This window comes from Cucurbita pepo, chromosome 14 (assembly GCF_057944985.1).
Source record: "Cucurbita pepo subsp. pepo isolate OVF chromosome 14, ASM5794498v1, whole genome shotgun sequence".
Lineage (NCBI taxonomy): Eukaryota > Viridiplantae > Streptophyta > Magnoliopsida > Cucurbitales > Cucurbitaceae > Cucurbita > Cucurbita pepo.
This window is the reverse complement of record NC_141811.1, coordinates 4,810,464-4,825,910: the sequence shown is the minus strand read 5'-3', so window position 1 is coordinate 4,825,910 and position 15,447 is coordinate 4,810,464. Positions and strand designations below refer to the sequence as shown.

The 15,447-nt window shown below is 33.9% G+C and overlaps 2 protein-coding genes across 5 annotated transcripts; both read right to left on the bottom strand.

Annotated features, from left to right (window-relative positions):
* Positions 1-2,587: 2,587 nt before the first annotated feature.
* Positions 2,588-3,617, bottom strand: LOC111810231 (ethylene-responsive transcription factor ERF061). The gene has a single exon (XM_023696876.2). It carries the CDS (start codon positions 3,536-3,538, stop codon positions 2,606-2,608), a length of 933 nt encoding a protein of 310 aa, XP_023552644.2. The 5' UTR covers positions 3,539-3,617; the 3' UTR covers positions 2,588-2,605.
* A 5,391-nt stretch (positions 3,618-9,008) lies between these two features.
* LOC111785146 (uncharacterized) lies at positions 9,009-13,181 on the bottom strand. 4 transcript variants are annotated; one of them, XR_002813627.2, is made up of 6 exons: positions 13,024-13,181; positions 12,765-12,917; positions 12,226-12,688; positions 10,922-11,049; positions 9,605-10,168; positions 9,009-9,350 (listed from the first exon to the last, which is right to left on the bottom strand). XR_002813627.2 is itself a non-coding variant. In XM_023665607.2 (5 exons), the coding sequence occupies exons 2-5, from the start codon at positions 12,840-12,842 to the stop codon at positions 9,707-9,709; spliced, it is 1,131 nt and encodes a 376-aa protein (XP_023521375.2). In that variant the 5' UTR covers positions 12,843-12,917; positions 13,024-13,181; the 3' UTR covers positions 9,416-9,706. The 4 variants fall into 4 exon arrangements, 2 of the variants coding, with proteins under 2 accessions (XP_023521375.2, XP_023521376.2); XR_002813628.2 differs by having other exon boundaries at positions 9,009-9,344; XM_023665607.2 differs by lacking the exon at positions 9,009-9,350 and having other exon boundaries at positions 9,416-10,168.
* Positions 13,182-15,447: the final 2,266 nt, after the last annotated feature.

The following is a 15,447-nucleotide window of genomic DNA, read 5'->3' as shown; positions in this document are numbered from 1 at the left end:
AAAGAACGTAACATGTAATAGTAAATGTAATAAAAATGTAGAAACACAAAAAGATTAAGAATTAAAATTATATATTTATATACTTAAAATGTAAATAATATTATTTTTAGAATGAAAAAAGAATTGTGAAAATATGTGTAAGAAAGAGGATGGAAACCAGGCTGTGTGTCAGAGCAGATTTCTGGCACAGTGAAAGTGGTCACCTGCATTAGAAATCTCCACGTGTCAATAAGAGAAGGGGACAAAGGTGGGGGACCCTGGAAATTAACATGGGCCTAACCACAGGGAATCTCTGACCAACACGAGAACTAAATGTTTTTCTTTGACTACTTTTGCTTATTATTCCCACTTTGCAAAACTAACCTCTTAATAGTCCTGAGAGCTCATGCTCAAAGTAGACAATAGTATACGAGTACTCAGAGTCAAGCTCTTATCTTTGAAGATGTAGTTATAGGTTCCTGAGAGCGGGTTTGGTCGGGTCGTCACGTGTCTCGGGCAGTTTGGCGGGCCGAGAAGAGTGAGAAAGGGGTTAATATAATGGTGGTCCTTCACCAATATCCAGAAGAGTGGATTGTGTGTTCATCACTGCAACAGCACACCTGGATCAGCTGAAGCTAAGTTCATGGGCTCAGTGAACAACCCTTGGTTCTCAGAATACACACACACCCTCTGCTCCTCCTCTGCACCATCTTTTATGGTCAAACTTATTTTTAATATATCATATTATAACTGCCACTTGTATACATATATATATATATATATATATAATACACATATATATACATATACATATACATACATACATTTATATATATATACATATAGATATAGATACATGTACGTATATATATATATATATATATATATATATATATATATATATATATATATATATATATATATACATATATATACTTATATTATATTTTTGTTTCGTTTTTCTAAACCTCTAATTTCAATTAAATGACTTTAAAAAATAAAATAATAAAATAATAAATTCTCTAATTTGTTTTTTTTTTTCTTTTTTCAAATGAAACATTTAAACGGGCCTATATAATTAAAAAAACAACTTTATATGGTTCCAATAGGTGGGCCTTTATAATGGGCCAAGAAAAAGTTTGGGCCTCTTCACGAGGAGAAATGTCCGAATCTAATCTTGATGCCTTTCATTTATTAAATTAAATTAAAAGGATAAATAATAGTAATAATATATAGACAGTGATAAGAAAATGAAGGCTGCCCGTTGACCATCTTTCAAGTTTAAACCCAAGTCCAGTCAACGATAAAATCCTATCCCTCCTGCCCGAAATTATCTCTGCCAAACCCTATAAATACCAATTGTCACTCCCCTTGTCCTTGCAATTGTAACCATGACCATGCCCAAACTCACCCGAACATTTGTTCGCTTCATCGTTGTCGCGATCGTCTCTTTCTCCCACGCTCGCGATGGTTTTGTTTCCAAGGCTTCGACCTGACACTAGAGTTGTCGAGGATTTCGATTCTTAGTCCTCGATCTTCCTCCCGAGTACAAAGCTTCAAAATCCATGATAGAGACCGAGTAGATACACACCGAATTGAATTCTTCTCAAATTACCGTTGTTGATACGATGAAGATAGGTTCAGATCCGTTAGTCATGATGACCTTCCATCCAATCAACCGCGAATAAAAACAAGGGATTGGAAGGAAGAGAAAGAAAACAAGGGATTGGTGAGGAATTTGCGGAAGTTGTGAAGATACATGTGTTATATATGTTTACAATAAAGTTAGGTTTACATATAATATGATTGATACTATGTGTGTGACTAAAACTTAATTAATACCTACCCTACACACCAATCCATCTATCTATTTGCTTACTCATATCTTATAATTATTTCTACCTTACTTATCAATCATTATTACTTACCCAATTTAAGTAATATAGGTAATTAGAGAACACGAGGAGACGATTATCTCAAGGCATGGTACAATCTACAGGTAAGATTGACAAGATTTGGAAAGGCAACCCGAGTGATAGTAAGAGATTCATAGTACTTGTGGTCCCATCAATAGTACCTACAACTCCACGAATTGAATATTCATATTTTAGAAAGTCGGGAAGGGATCCGTTTGTAAAGAGTGATTGGAAAATGGGCACGGTCTACTCTTAGGGCCCAAAGGGGATGGGTCAGATCCAATAATTAATTATTTATTTATTAGTGACATTTTTAGTGAAATTGTCATTTTTTGTACGAGAACATGAGATCGCACATCAATTGAAGAGATGAACAAAGTATTCATCACGAGGGTGTGAAAACCTCTTTCTAGTAAAATTGTGAGGTTAATAGTGGTTGACGAAAACAGATAATATCTACTAGCGATGGACTTAGACTATTACCGTGAATGACACATGATATAATTTTCAAATTACAGACGGGAGCTTAGAGAAGTTACATGGGACGGTGTAGATATGAATAGGGCCACCTTTACTTCACATTGCAGTGAATTAAAAAAATAAAAAATAAAAAAATTATAGAAAAATCACTAATGATGGTAAACATAAATTTCAGTGTATAATATTTATTAAATAGATTCAGAGAAGAGAGGAATTTCATTTAATTTAATTTAATTTGCAAGAACTTCCCAGATTAAATCCGGATCAAAAGACGGCATCTTCGCTAATGAAGAATACCCTTCACAAACCCCTTCCCCCGCCACAGCCACCGCCGACCCGGACGACGACGACGACACCGGAGGAGAATTCTCCGACCTCCAAAACCCATCTTCTTCCGAAACTGCCGCCGACGAACACACCATTTCACCTCTCCAACACCACTCCGCCGATACCGGTGATGGCGACGGCGACGGCGACGACATCGAAGAGGACGCAGAAACGGCGCCGTTTTTGGGAATCGATTTCTTGCCACTCGTTTTACCCCTTTCCCTCTTCATCTTCAAACAAATGGCTTGAATTTTGGCATCCACAGAGTGTTTCAGAGCTTTCAATCGGCTACAATCAGCAAACCCCAAATTCCTAAAATCCTTCAAATTGGTAAAATTCAGCCTCGCATATTCGCCTCTCAGCTTGTACGCCGCCCTATCATAGGCATAAGCGGCAGCCTCCGCCGTGTCATAGGTCCCCAACCAAACCCTCATTCTGTTCTGCGGCAACCTAATCTCCGCAACCCATTTCCCCCAATGCCTCTGCCTCACTCCCCTGTACAGCTTCTTCTTCACCGCCCCCGGAAAACCCCCATATCCGCCGGAAATTCCAACTGGGTGGTCGCGTTGTTGATGCTGCAGATTCGGCGACGAGCATCCATGGTGATTCTCTACGCAGAATTGGTGGACCAGATCTCTCTGACGGAGATACACAGAGGACCCCAGCGCCGGCTCCAACACAGGGGCGGCGGCTGCGGCGGCGGAAGGCAGACAATAGGAGAAAATAGAATCGAGAGTGTTGGTTGATTGACGAGATAGGAGGAGATTAGAGAGCAGAGTTCTGATGTCGGTGAGGTTCATGGAATTGCTCTGTTCTTGTCGCATTTTGTTGTCCATGGAGGTTTTTTCAGGTTTCTGGATTATTTTCCCTGAAAATGAAAAGATGAGGAATTTGGGTGTAAAATGGCTGTATTTATAGGTGAAGACGGGAGGAGAAATTAGAAAAGTTTTAAACTTTATAACACCCCCACTGCCCGGGTTCGAGGATTCTGAATGATTTTTTTCCTCCTTTTTTCTGGCCTTGAACTGGAGTTATAGGTCATTTGTTGTTGAAAAGCACTTGAACTGGAGTCAAATGGCGTTGACTTTTTATAATTCATTTAATTAATCACTTCCATGATCTTATGGTCTCTTATTATTAAACCATTGTCACTAATTTTAAGAGAATTAAAATAAATAATAAAATCCTAGTAAGTTTTATTTTTTAAAAATCCAATCATACGGAATTCAATTTTAATTTCAAGAGAATATTCTAAAATAAATAAATAATTGGGAAAATAATAAAAAATAATTAATAATTGTTATATAACTTCACTTCTTGTACCTCACTCATATTTGAGTAATTAACTATAATTTTTATTATTCTAAGTTAAAATAATAATTGTTTTTTTTTTTATATATATATATAAAATAAAATAAAAAGGATCCCGTGTGGTCCCCAATTTTTTTTTATCATCCGATCAGAATAGCTCCCAAAAGCTACTTTTCGGATTAAATGCCTATGAGAGAGAAAATAAGGAGAGAGACGAAAAAAAATCTTTTGAAGGCAAACGAGGATCCACTTTCACACGTGTCGTCACCTTATTGGATACTTACTTTAATGTGATCTAATTAAATGGGTTGCCAACGTAAGTTTATATTTTGATGTTTGGTTTTAATTTTTAATTATGTTTTTTTTTCTTTTCTACAAGTTCAAAAAATCTTAGATTATTAATTTGTTATAAATTTTCTAATAATGGTATTTAATTTTTATTTTTAAAATATTAATAGGAAATAAATTAGTATTTAATAGATTTTAAACTCTATCCTAAAAAAAAGTAACATAAAATTGGAACAAAATACAAAACCTTAGGAGTTCAAAACAAAATAAAAAGACAATTCAACAATATATTTTTAATCCTATTTAAACAAAAAAAAAAAAAAAATTAATTCATAATCAAGTCTATCCAATACTAAAATTTATTTTTTTAATTTTATATTAAAATAATCGATGTCATAATGTTCCAAAAACATGATAATATTACGTGCATTTCTTTTAAATAAAGAAAAAAAAACTCCCCATTTATATAAAATTTTGAAGCATAGAAAATATTGGTTTTTTAAAAATAGCAGTAAAATAGTAAAATAGTAAAACAGGGAAGTGTATTGGGTAAAAAATATGTAAGCTATTTTAAGGAGCTATGTGCATAATTGAGATTGGTAAATTAATGTCATTTAATTCAATTTTGCTCCACATGGTTACCTTTAATGTCGTCTATTTATTTCAGTTTCCAACACCCCATATGCCCATTACATTTTCATCTTTAAATAAATTAAAATTAACTCAAATATACATTTATTTATTTATCTTATTTTCTAATTTTAACACGGACAAAAGCCTTTATTTATGTATTTATTTCTATTTCAATCATTTCACACACTACTTACCTTTAATTTCTCTTTTTTTATTATTTTAAATTATATATATATATATATATATATATATATATATTCAAACTTATATAAAGTTAGAGACGAAGTACATCATACTTCCATGTGATATGTTATATGCTTTTAAAATGATAGGTAACTTTCATTCTCGTCTTATGTATTTATTTTTTCCCACAAATAAATAGTTTCTAAATTCAATCTAATTACCATATTTTTCCATATATTTCTCAATAGCCACCACGTTGATTCAACTAATAAAGTTAAATTTTTAATTTCAACATTTAAATCTTCCCTCGTCTCAATTTTTATATTTATTATTATTTATTGTTTTCATAAAAAACAAAAAAAACAAAAAAAAAAACAAAAAAAAAAACTATCTTCCTTTTCATAAATGATTATCCACATCTTTGTTAATCTTATTTTAATTTGACACGTGAATTTTTTGATTTAGTATATATACATATACTACATTACCATTTATTTTATTTTTAGTTTACAAGCTAAGAGCTCAAGTTCATTTCTCTCTTCAACCGATGTCTATCTTAAGATCTATCTCCCTTTGAAGCCCAGTGTCACGGTCATGCTCGTCCAAGCATGTTGCCCATGGCCGCATGCCCATGACAAACCCAACCCTTTATGTCTTTTCATATTCTAGTGTTTTACTTTTGTATTTCTAGGAAGTATGACGTTTCAGATATATGAAATGCCTCATAATGTACTATAGGGGAATACAACTAGTTGTCAACTTCTCTCTACCCAAAGTTATATACTATGAGCCGTTGTTATTTCTCTCTTGCTTGCTTATATAACGTCTCTTTCAAAAATCTCTCTCTGTTCTTGTTTTCTAAAACCTTCTCTTAAAACCGAGGCCAGAGGGTCGAGCATACGTCGCTTGGTCGTAGGCGATGCAAGAACAAATTGGCTTAGCTCACTTGTCATTGGAAAGTGAGTGCCGCACAATCGCAAATCCGCTGTCATCAAAAGTGTGATTGTGACACCCAGCATCCTCGCTAGCAATTGTTTCCCTCTACGGTCGATGAATTTAAAATGTTATATGTTAATATGTATTTTTTTATAAGGTGTGGGGCCGAAAATAAAGAGAGTAGGGTGGGAAGGCATTAAAGAAGAAAAGGTAGGCGAAGGCATGAGGAAGAGGTGAAAGAAACAGCGCCGTGTTTCCAAATATCTTTCTTTCTTCTTCTGCTTCATCTCGTGAAAATTACAATTTTTTTTTATTATTAATAATAATAATAATAATAATAATAATAATAATAAAAAGCTCATTTCATTCCATGTGAATAAAAGGTTTACAGGTAGCCCTTCTCAAAGTCAACCCTAAACCCTCCATGCCTCGCTGTCATATCCTCTCCTTCCTTCATTCATGTCTTGCATGGGAATGCTTACATCTTCCCACTTTTTTGGATACCCTACTTCTTTTCTGTAATTACATTATTACCCTCCAATCATACTTCTTATCAACTTATTATATCACTCATTACCTAACCATCTGACCCACTTCAACATTTCCTAACTTAACCACATCGTTTTATTGACATGATATCCTAATGAAGTTACAAAAACGAGATTTCATGTCGACGATTCTGTTGACATGACTATATTAAGTGCATAACTCTTATATCCATTATTAGGAACAATAGGCTTTTATTATGGTATGATATTGTCGATTTTGAGTATAATCGACTATGATATCAGTTATTAGAGACATGGGTCTATACAGTGGTGTGATATTGTCGACTTAACCAATGTGGGTCTTATTGTAATTATGTAATGGTCGAACCAACTTTGGTTTGTATGGGTGTTGCATGGACGTGGATGAGTTGGAACATAATAAACTTTCCCGCAATCAATGCTTTAAACAGGAAGCTATGAGATTTGTTGAAATCATATCCCATTTAAAGCTACACATAAAAAGACAGCCCAATTTTTGTTGACTTTGCACCACAACGAAGAAGGAAAATCAAAATTTGTTGACTTTCAAAAAGCTTGTATTTCGGGAGGTTTTTGTCAAACAATCCGGCCGGCATCTGAGCCGACTATGCCTGTGGTCCCTACCTTCTACACTTGACACGTCACCCTTTCCGCCGCTGTAAATCGGAGCTTTTTCGTGCCCCCACGTGTCACCTTAGCATACCCATGAACTCAGAATTTTTCTAAATCTCGTGAATGCCCTTTCCGGGACCTGCCCACGTGAAACCACACTACACGGCGTCGTTTCCCCCCCCCCCCCCCCCCCCCTTTTTTATTTCTCGTGATATTTATTTTTGTTTTTTTGCATCATTATGACGTCATAATGACGGTAAAAAAATAAAGGCCAGCAGCTCACGTGGCCCACCCTCCAATGTCTCATCCCTTCGTAAGGCAGGTATAAGCTCACAAGTTTTGGGCTCCTATTCTTCCAACAAATAATAATAATTAAAATATTTATTCGTTCTTAGATGAACTCAAAAAATGGAATAAGATTTAGATTTTTAATTAAATTCAATTTAAACTATCTAACACAAGCCTAGTCAACAATTTAGATAAAATAAACTTATTTACTCGGAACTATTTACGAATGTTTTATCAAATTGTAAAAAATAAAATTTATCATTTTAATTATAAAAACTAAATTCTAATTTTATGCTTTATATCTTATTAAACTTTTAATATATACTCGGATTCATGGACGAAATGTTAAGGCTTATCAAAAACTTAATCCAAGTGAGTGAGTTATTTATTTTGTAAATACTATATATATTTATGATTTTATTTTTTTTTTGGAATGAAAGGATATAATGTGATCACGTGTATGGCTAAGGATGGCTTGAAAGCAAATCATTCTCTTATCTTTTGATATTTAAAATTGGAAAACATAAAGAAAAAACATTAAAGTCAAAATTAGGAAACCGACCATTTCAGATGATGAGATGGACTGTTGTCTGTGGATTTGAAACTGCTTTGACTTTTGACTTTCTAACATAGGGTAGGGTAGGACGGGGTAGGGTTGGGTAGGTTTACATATTTAACGCCGCTTTTATTTTTAACATTTTACCAAAATGTATATATATATATATATATATTCTTTTTAACTCAAAATACAAAATCACAAAATATTTATTAAGTTTGAATTTGATACTTTTTATTGTAAAGTATGTATTAATGTCTTAGAGATTTTTATTTAACCAAACATGAGTAGGAATAAGAGAGGGAGTAGAAACAGATTTCTTATTATGAGATATATGGGACTAGGCGACGGGGATTATATTAGGTGGGTATGGGTATAAGGAAGGGTTCCTCATTTCTGTCCCACCTTATTGATATTCTAGACTTAAAAATGTAGAACGAGTGATGATACTCTTATATATATAACTAAAATAAGCCATATTACAATCAAATACGCTTATGTATATAACTAAAATAAGCCATAATACAATCAAATACGTCGAAAAGGGTAGAAGAATATAACATGATTCTTCTTAAATACTACCCAAAGTCTATTTTATTTGGTTGTATAAAACTAAATAGTAGGCCTACTTAACATTTAATATCATATCAATAGTTGCTATTTATAATATATATATCTAAAATTTCACAGCAATATACTTCTACAATTATGTTATTTTAAAAATGATTTAATGAAGACCTGATTAAGATTATTTTGTTTAATATTAAAAGAAATTTTGTTTCAATTTTCAAATATACTTGTTTAGAAAAGTGACAAATAATACTAAAAAATAAAAATAAAAATAAAAAATAATACAATAATGGATAACTGCATTTATTTCAGTGAGGAAAACATCGCTTTCCTTCAAATGGGTTTCAGAGTTACCCTAATGCTACGGCCACTTCCTCTTTTGACTCCCAACTTTATCAATAATTAAAACCAAAATTAAATCACAGATTTAATTTTTTTTATTATGTTTTTATCCAATTAATTAATTAAGTAAACAGTAAATGTCAACCTAACTAATGTATTTTGAATGGGTAATTAAATAGAAATACCCAAAAAGCATAAAAAAGAATATTTGTAATCAATTTATTTAAAATAAATAAATAAAGTAACACTGAGTGGTTTGGTTGTCTTCCTCTCCTTCATGCCCTCGTTTATGGGTAAGTTTGACTGTAGCAGTGACTTAGCCGTCGTTTCATCACCGACGCCACTTGTAATTACACGTGGAGCTGTCTAATTGGGCAGTTTTTTCTTCCACATTGACTGTCACTTTTCATGATTTATAACCAACATCAGGCCATCTCATATGTAATTACAATCATCGTTGAATCATATTAAAATAATAACATTGTTAAGAGATACGTTGATTGATAATAAAAGTAATTCGTTATGACATCATGAGGTTCTCATCCACCACATCCGTCTCCAATCCAATAGCCAAAGGAAGATGTTGGATGCAAATACAATAACAATCATATGCTTGTTGGTTTAAAATGACAGGAAAAGGGTAGAGATGAGTGTACCTTGAATGATGAAATCCCGACCGAAAACCCCAGATAATCGGATTTCGGCATTCGAGCGGTTTCTTTCTTTTGTGTATGAACGTGTGAAGCTGACACTAGTGACTAATCTTTCCAGCTCTCCTTATTCAACCGTCGTGAGGCGAGGCCCATCGACGAACGACTTGGAGTAACAGGCAGGGAAGGTTTGTGTGGTGTGTCATCATCCCAATTGTCATCCCAACTGTTTTCCCATCCGTCGTTATTGTCAGCAACGGATTTACCTCCAATGGAAATAGGGAGCTCCATGTCCAGCCTTTGGTATTTAGAGTTGCTACTTGCAAAACTTTTACGACGAATGCTAATGAACACTGAAGCAGCTGCAATTGTCAGAATTACAGCAAAAGCTAAAAATGCAATAATAGGTGGCTTTGCCAGGTAGCTGAACCGTGAGGACTTGGGAAGATTATCAGAATCTTTGGCAATATTGAGTTCAACAAGATCCCTAAAATCAAGACTACAACGGCCGCTACCTGCAGTCAGAATGATCGCCTTTCCATCTCCACCATTGCTGACTGAAACTTTTACCTACATAATTTGATTACTTGGATGTGTAGATTAAGATGAAACTCTAGCACATATATCCTACAATTAGCTAAACAAATTATACAAGAATCTAAACTATGTACTTTGAAGACATTATGTAACATGATCAACGAAATAGATGTGATCACTTATTGGATTCAAATATGGGGATAATTTGTCGACTATTTATTCGATGTTAGCTGGATTGTCAGAGAAGCATAAGACCAGTCTGACATAAAAAAAATGTATACAAAGTTCTGGTTATTCTGACCGACGGGGTAACTGGTGCAAGAGGCAAACCAAGTTATCATTATCTTCTTTAATGTGTCAGAGATAATAGAAGAGTCTTGTACAAAGTTCTTTAATGTCATTTTCAACGAAAGTGTAGTACAAAGAATTTTCACCATGTCTTCTTCCCCTCAAATTACTATATGTCCTGCGCATAATTCACTCATAAGCTTGTCTCGCAGTTTAGCCAATGTTCTAAGGTTAAGTGCCCTACCCACAATTACAATGCCTGGATTGGAGAGATAGCTTGGTATTTTGGAAGTTCAGATACAAGAACGATCATCACAATACCTAATGTTAATGTCCTTGGGAGCTTAGGGAGGATGTCTTATCATCCGTCTTTTTTGGAAGACATGATCGGGGGTTGGTTAGTCGTTAATCTTTTCATTAAAATAACAATCATCTAACTTAAACAGCTAATTATTTAAGGTTTAGTTTTCTTAAGCATCAAATGTAAGGGTCAAATACCTTTTTATCTTCTTTCTCTTGAAGTTGAACTTCACTCTGCTCCAGATGAACAAAATCGGGCGCAGAAATTTTCACAGTAAGAGGACCTGTTCCCTTGTTCTGGATTAGCAACGAAAGTTGAGGAGATTCTGCAACATTGTGTTCGAAAATATACATTTATAAATAGATATGATTCATAATCTAAGATCTTTACTGTGATGGAGAGCACTAAGAAAAGGCAAATACAGCTGCAAGATGTTAGGTTCATGGATAGTAAGAATATGTAAATTTCAATATGTAGCAAGCCCATTATTTTATCCCTAAAAGTCCAAAACCAATATTCTTAACATACATTTAGGGTTCACTACACAGAAACCCCAATCATTTAGAGATCAGATTTGATATTGCCCTAGATATCAATTGGTTGCTGCACATTCATTGTGGGTACCCAGATGCCAATTAGTTGAAGGAAACCAACATCAAAATTCGAAAGATTTTAGTTGGCTAGATAAAATTGGTTATTATTCAGATTAGAAGTTGGATTGGAAAATGATTCACAAAGGAAAACATTGAAAGAGAACTATCAATCACCACCTTTAACAAGTCCATCTATGCTTTTGGGTTGAATCCATGGAACTTGAAGCAAAAAAGTTCTCCTAAGAAAATTCTCCTAAGACTTCTATCCATATCCATAATTGTGCGAAATGATGCAGCTGATTTAAGAGTAGGGCAAATTCATGGCCAAACAAGCGAATTCATCCTAAAATTAAGAGAAAACTCTCTAGAACAAAGTTCTATATTTCAAGTATGATTTCAAAACATCCTTTACAAATCTCACAAGTTGCTATTTATTAAAGAAAATAAAACAAATAACTCTTTAAATCCATAATACTAATTAAGCACTAATTAATCTAAACTAATGTTAATTATCTAACGACTCACCCTTGGAATTTCACCAGGTGTTGAAAATCCAAATAGAATAATAACTATGAATATTCTGTAAAAGAAAATCTATAACTTTTAAAATTGGGGGGAATTAGAACAATAGTTGGTGTCTAACGCTAAAGTTATGCTGTGATCAAGATTATATAGGCTCCTATCCCACCTAGCAAGCCCCACATTTTAAATCAAGAACATGGGAACCTACTAAAATCATAATCACATATTCAGACTAGGGATATAAAATAATAGCAAAATTTCAGAGAGATTAAAGAACGACCGCTTGCAGAAATATATGGGGCAAAATGCATTAGAATAGTTACAAAAAACAGGTGAGAGTGCCATATTAGAACGAAAATTAAACTCAAATTGTTATAAATGCATACCATTTCCTGGAACTCGTAAGCAAGCAACAAGCTTATTTCCCTCATCAGTGCACTTATTTGATGAACCACAATCCTCACCCGAAGAGCCATCCTTTGTTTTCAATGCTGAAGTTACCAAATTGCCGTCCTTCTCACTATTCTTAGACGCTTCTTTCGAAGCTGAATTATCTACTGGCTTCCCCTTCTCTTTCTCTCCCTTATTCTTTCCTTTCTCAACTAAACCACCGTCACTCTTTACTTTATTTGCACCTTCTTCCGATGTTGTTTCACTTTCAGGATCCTTCTTAATTTTATCCCCGCTGCTCTTAACACCCCCGTTTGAGACGCTTACTTGGTGTTCATCCTTCTTTTCCTTACCAGCAGAAATAGAATTGAGAACCTTATTAGAACCAGTGTCCTTGCTTGCATCGTTTACTTTATTCACTGTTTTTGAATCTAGACTGGAGTTCGCAGTTTCTTCCACCTACATTCAAATTCGTCGAGATGCTAAACAGAAATGGAATATTCAATCCTACAAAATCGAAATGAACCTCTCGTACCTTGGAATCAACGAAGCTGCAGTAAAAAATTAGCAACGCCAAAAAGAATCCAACCGAAATGCGAAACAGAGTCTTCATAACGTCAAAGGTAAAAGAACAACAAGATCTCTTCCCTTCGCACCAACATCAAACCATAGTTCCTAGAAACAGAAACTAAAGTAAAATCATCAAACACCATGGGTCAGCTAAGTAACTAAAATCTACAAGAAAAAATGGACAGTAAGTTGAAATCAGCGGAGCAAACTAAGACATAGCTCACCTAATTGAAGACGCCAAATGATTCCATGGCTTCGTCCGATGATCCATAAGCTCTCACCCTCTGCTTCTGAAAGAAGCAAGGAAGAAAGGTGAAGGAGCTCGATCGTAGGGCTCAAGTTCAACCGCAATTTTGAAAAGTATCTGAAGAACACAAGGCGAAAATGGCTTCCACTGAAGTCAATGCTCACAAATGGAAGCCCATTTTCGGCCCAATTGTAAATATCACAAGTGGGCTTTACAGAGTTTGTGATGGGCTGCAAAAATGCTTGCAATGTTTCCAAAGTTTTTCATAATATTAAAAATTTTATTATTTTTATTTCGATTTTACCCTTCCATATTTTAGATATATCATGGTATATAATAACTTTATCATATAAATTAATCATGCATATAAAATATAACATTGGTATATTAACATTCATAATGAAATATATTGATGTCATTAATGTTAAACGAACACGACTCTCCACAATGATATGATATTGTCTACTTTGAATATAAGCTCTCATGACTTTGTTTAGGCTTCCCAAAATGCCTCAAACCAATGAAAATAGTATTCATTGATTATAAATTCATAATCATTCCCTATATTAGCGGATGTGGGACTTTCATCATCCAACACCTCTCCTTGAACAAAGTACACCTCCCCTTAATCGAGGCTCGACTCATTTTTCATTTGGAGTCTTAGTCATTTTTTACTATGCCTTCGAGGGGGCTCGACTCATTTTCTTTTGGAGTTCTTTGTTCAACATTTGAAAATTTACCAATATATTGACACGACTATGTTTAGGGCATGGCTCTGATACCATATTAGACGAATACGACTCTCTACAATGCTATGATATTGTCCACTTTGAGTATAAGCTATCGTGACTTTGCTTTGGGCTTTCTCAAAAGGCCTTAAACCAATAGAGATACTAATATTTGATTATAAACTCATGATCATTCTCTAAATTATGTAAGTATAACTTTCATCCTCAAATAATTTATGGAAGACCATAAAATTAATAAATCTGGTGGCTGTCTTGAATTGAGAGAAAAAAATTAAGACATCCAGCGGCTGTTGACTGTGACACAAGGCTGTGAAACTGCGGTTTCATCTTTCGTCACCACGTGGCGTCGTTTAAATGGTGGTGATGCATGGAGCACGTGCACTGAACAGTATCATTTCGAGAGAACATCACGTGGAGGGCCCCACTCCTTACTGACAGAATACACGTGCTTTCACATTATCATAATTTGATGGTCCATTTAGAATGAAACACGTGTCAACCCATCCCCATGCAACGGCGCTCCAACACTACCTTTGTGACTCCTGTAAATGACACGTATGAAAATTGTTTTTCTTATTAGTTAAAAAAAAAAAAAAAAAAAAAGACTTCTTTTTTAACGGCGTACCTTTCAGTTCTGACAAATAGAAGCCATTGCGTAATTTGGCTGTTCCCGTCCGCCGACGGAACGCGACAAGCAACCCATCGTAAGCCGCCACGTGTATCACGCCCCCCTGTAATTTGCTAAATTTACAAAGATTACCCTTTTCCCCAAAATTTCGGATACCCCATTTTTAATTTTATTTAACTTAAAAGGCAGAATTGCAATAAATATAATTATGTGGGCTGTACTGCAATTAACAGCCCAAAAGTTAGCTTCCCCACTCACTCGGTGACGTGTATTATTTGAGTTTCATTTTCAATAAATTATATTATAGGATCAAGGATAAGAAAATTATTCAATGTAATTAGTATTAATATCTATCCAATTAATAAATTATTTACATCCTAATTTTTATTCGCATGGGCATTCTCGGCATTTCATTATAATTACTATTTTTATAATGTATTGTTATGGAATGAACTTTCTACCCAATATCTCACTTTACGAAGATCTGCCAATATATTTGCTAATAATTTAATAGTTAAAATACCATTTTGTCCTTGTATTTTTTAGTTTTATTTTAGTCTATATCGTTTCAAAAGTCTAATTTTAAATATTTAAAAAATATATAATAAATCTTAAAACTAAATTTAATTATTTTACTTAATAAATATTTTTGGTACTCACTGGTATACAAATTTTCACTCATTTATTTGATTTATTTATAATTTAATAGGTAAATTTGAGGCTAATTAAATATTAATTATATTTTTAATGGGGGCAGAAAAGGAAAAGAAAATTAGTTGTTGTGGGGAAGCATCCAATTCCTTTATTGGGTTTATGGTTTTATTTATTTATTTATTTATTGTTATAATAAAGAACCACACCTTCCATGTTTCCACCACGCTAAATTCCAACCAAACCCACAATCGTCACTGTTTTTATTATTTCCTCTACCTTTTAGGTTCCATTATCGTGTATCATGATTTATGAACTTCTTTTATCATAATCATATATATATATATATCTATATCGATTTTCTAATAGAAAT

What these genes read in the sequence shown, in the direction of transcription:
- LOC111785146 (XM_023665607.2), bottom strand. Translation starts at nt 12,842, where the DNA reads ATGAAGACTCTGTTTCGCATTTCGGTTGGATTCTTTTTGGCGTTGCTA. An exon ending in GCAGCTTCGTTGATTCCAAG is followed by an intron (nt 12,689 to 12,764) that starts GTACGAGAGGTT and finishes ATTTGAATGTAG; the next exon opens with GTGGAAGAAACTGCGAACTC. An exon ending in AAGAGAAAGAAGATAAAAAG is followed by an intron (nt 10,169 to 10,921) that starts GTATTTGACCCT and finishes CAAATTATGTAG; the next exon opens with GTAAAAGTTTCAGTCAGCAA.
- LOC111810231 (XM_023696876.2), bottom strand. Translation starts at nt 3,538, where the DNA reads ATGGACAACAAAATGCGACAAGAACAGAGCAATTCCATGAACCTCACC.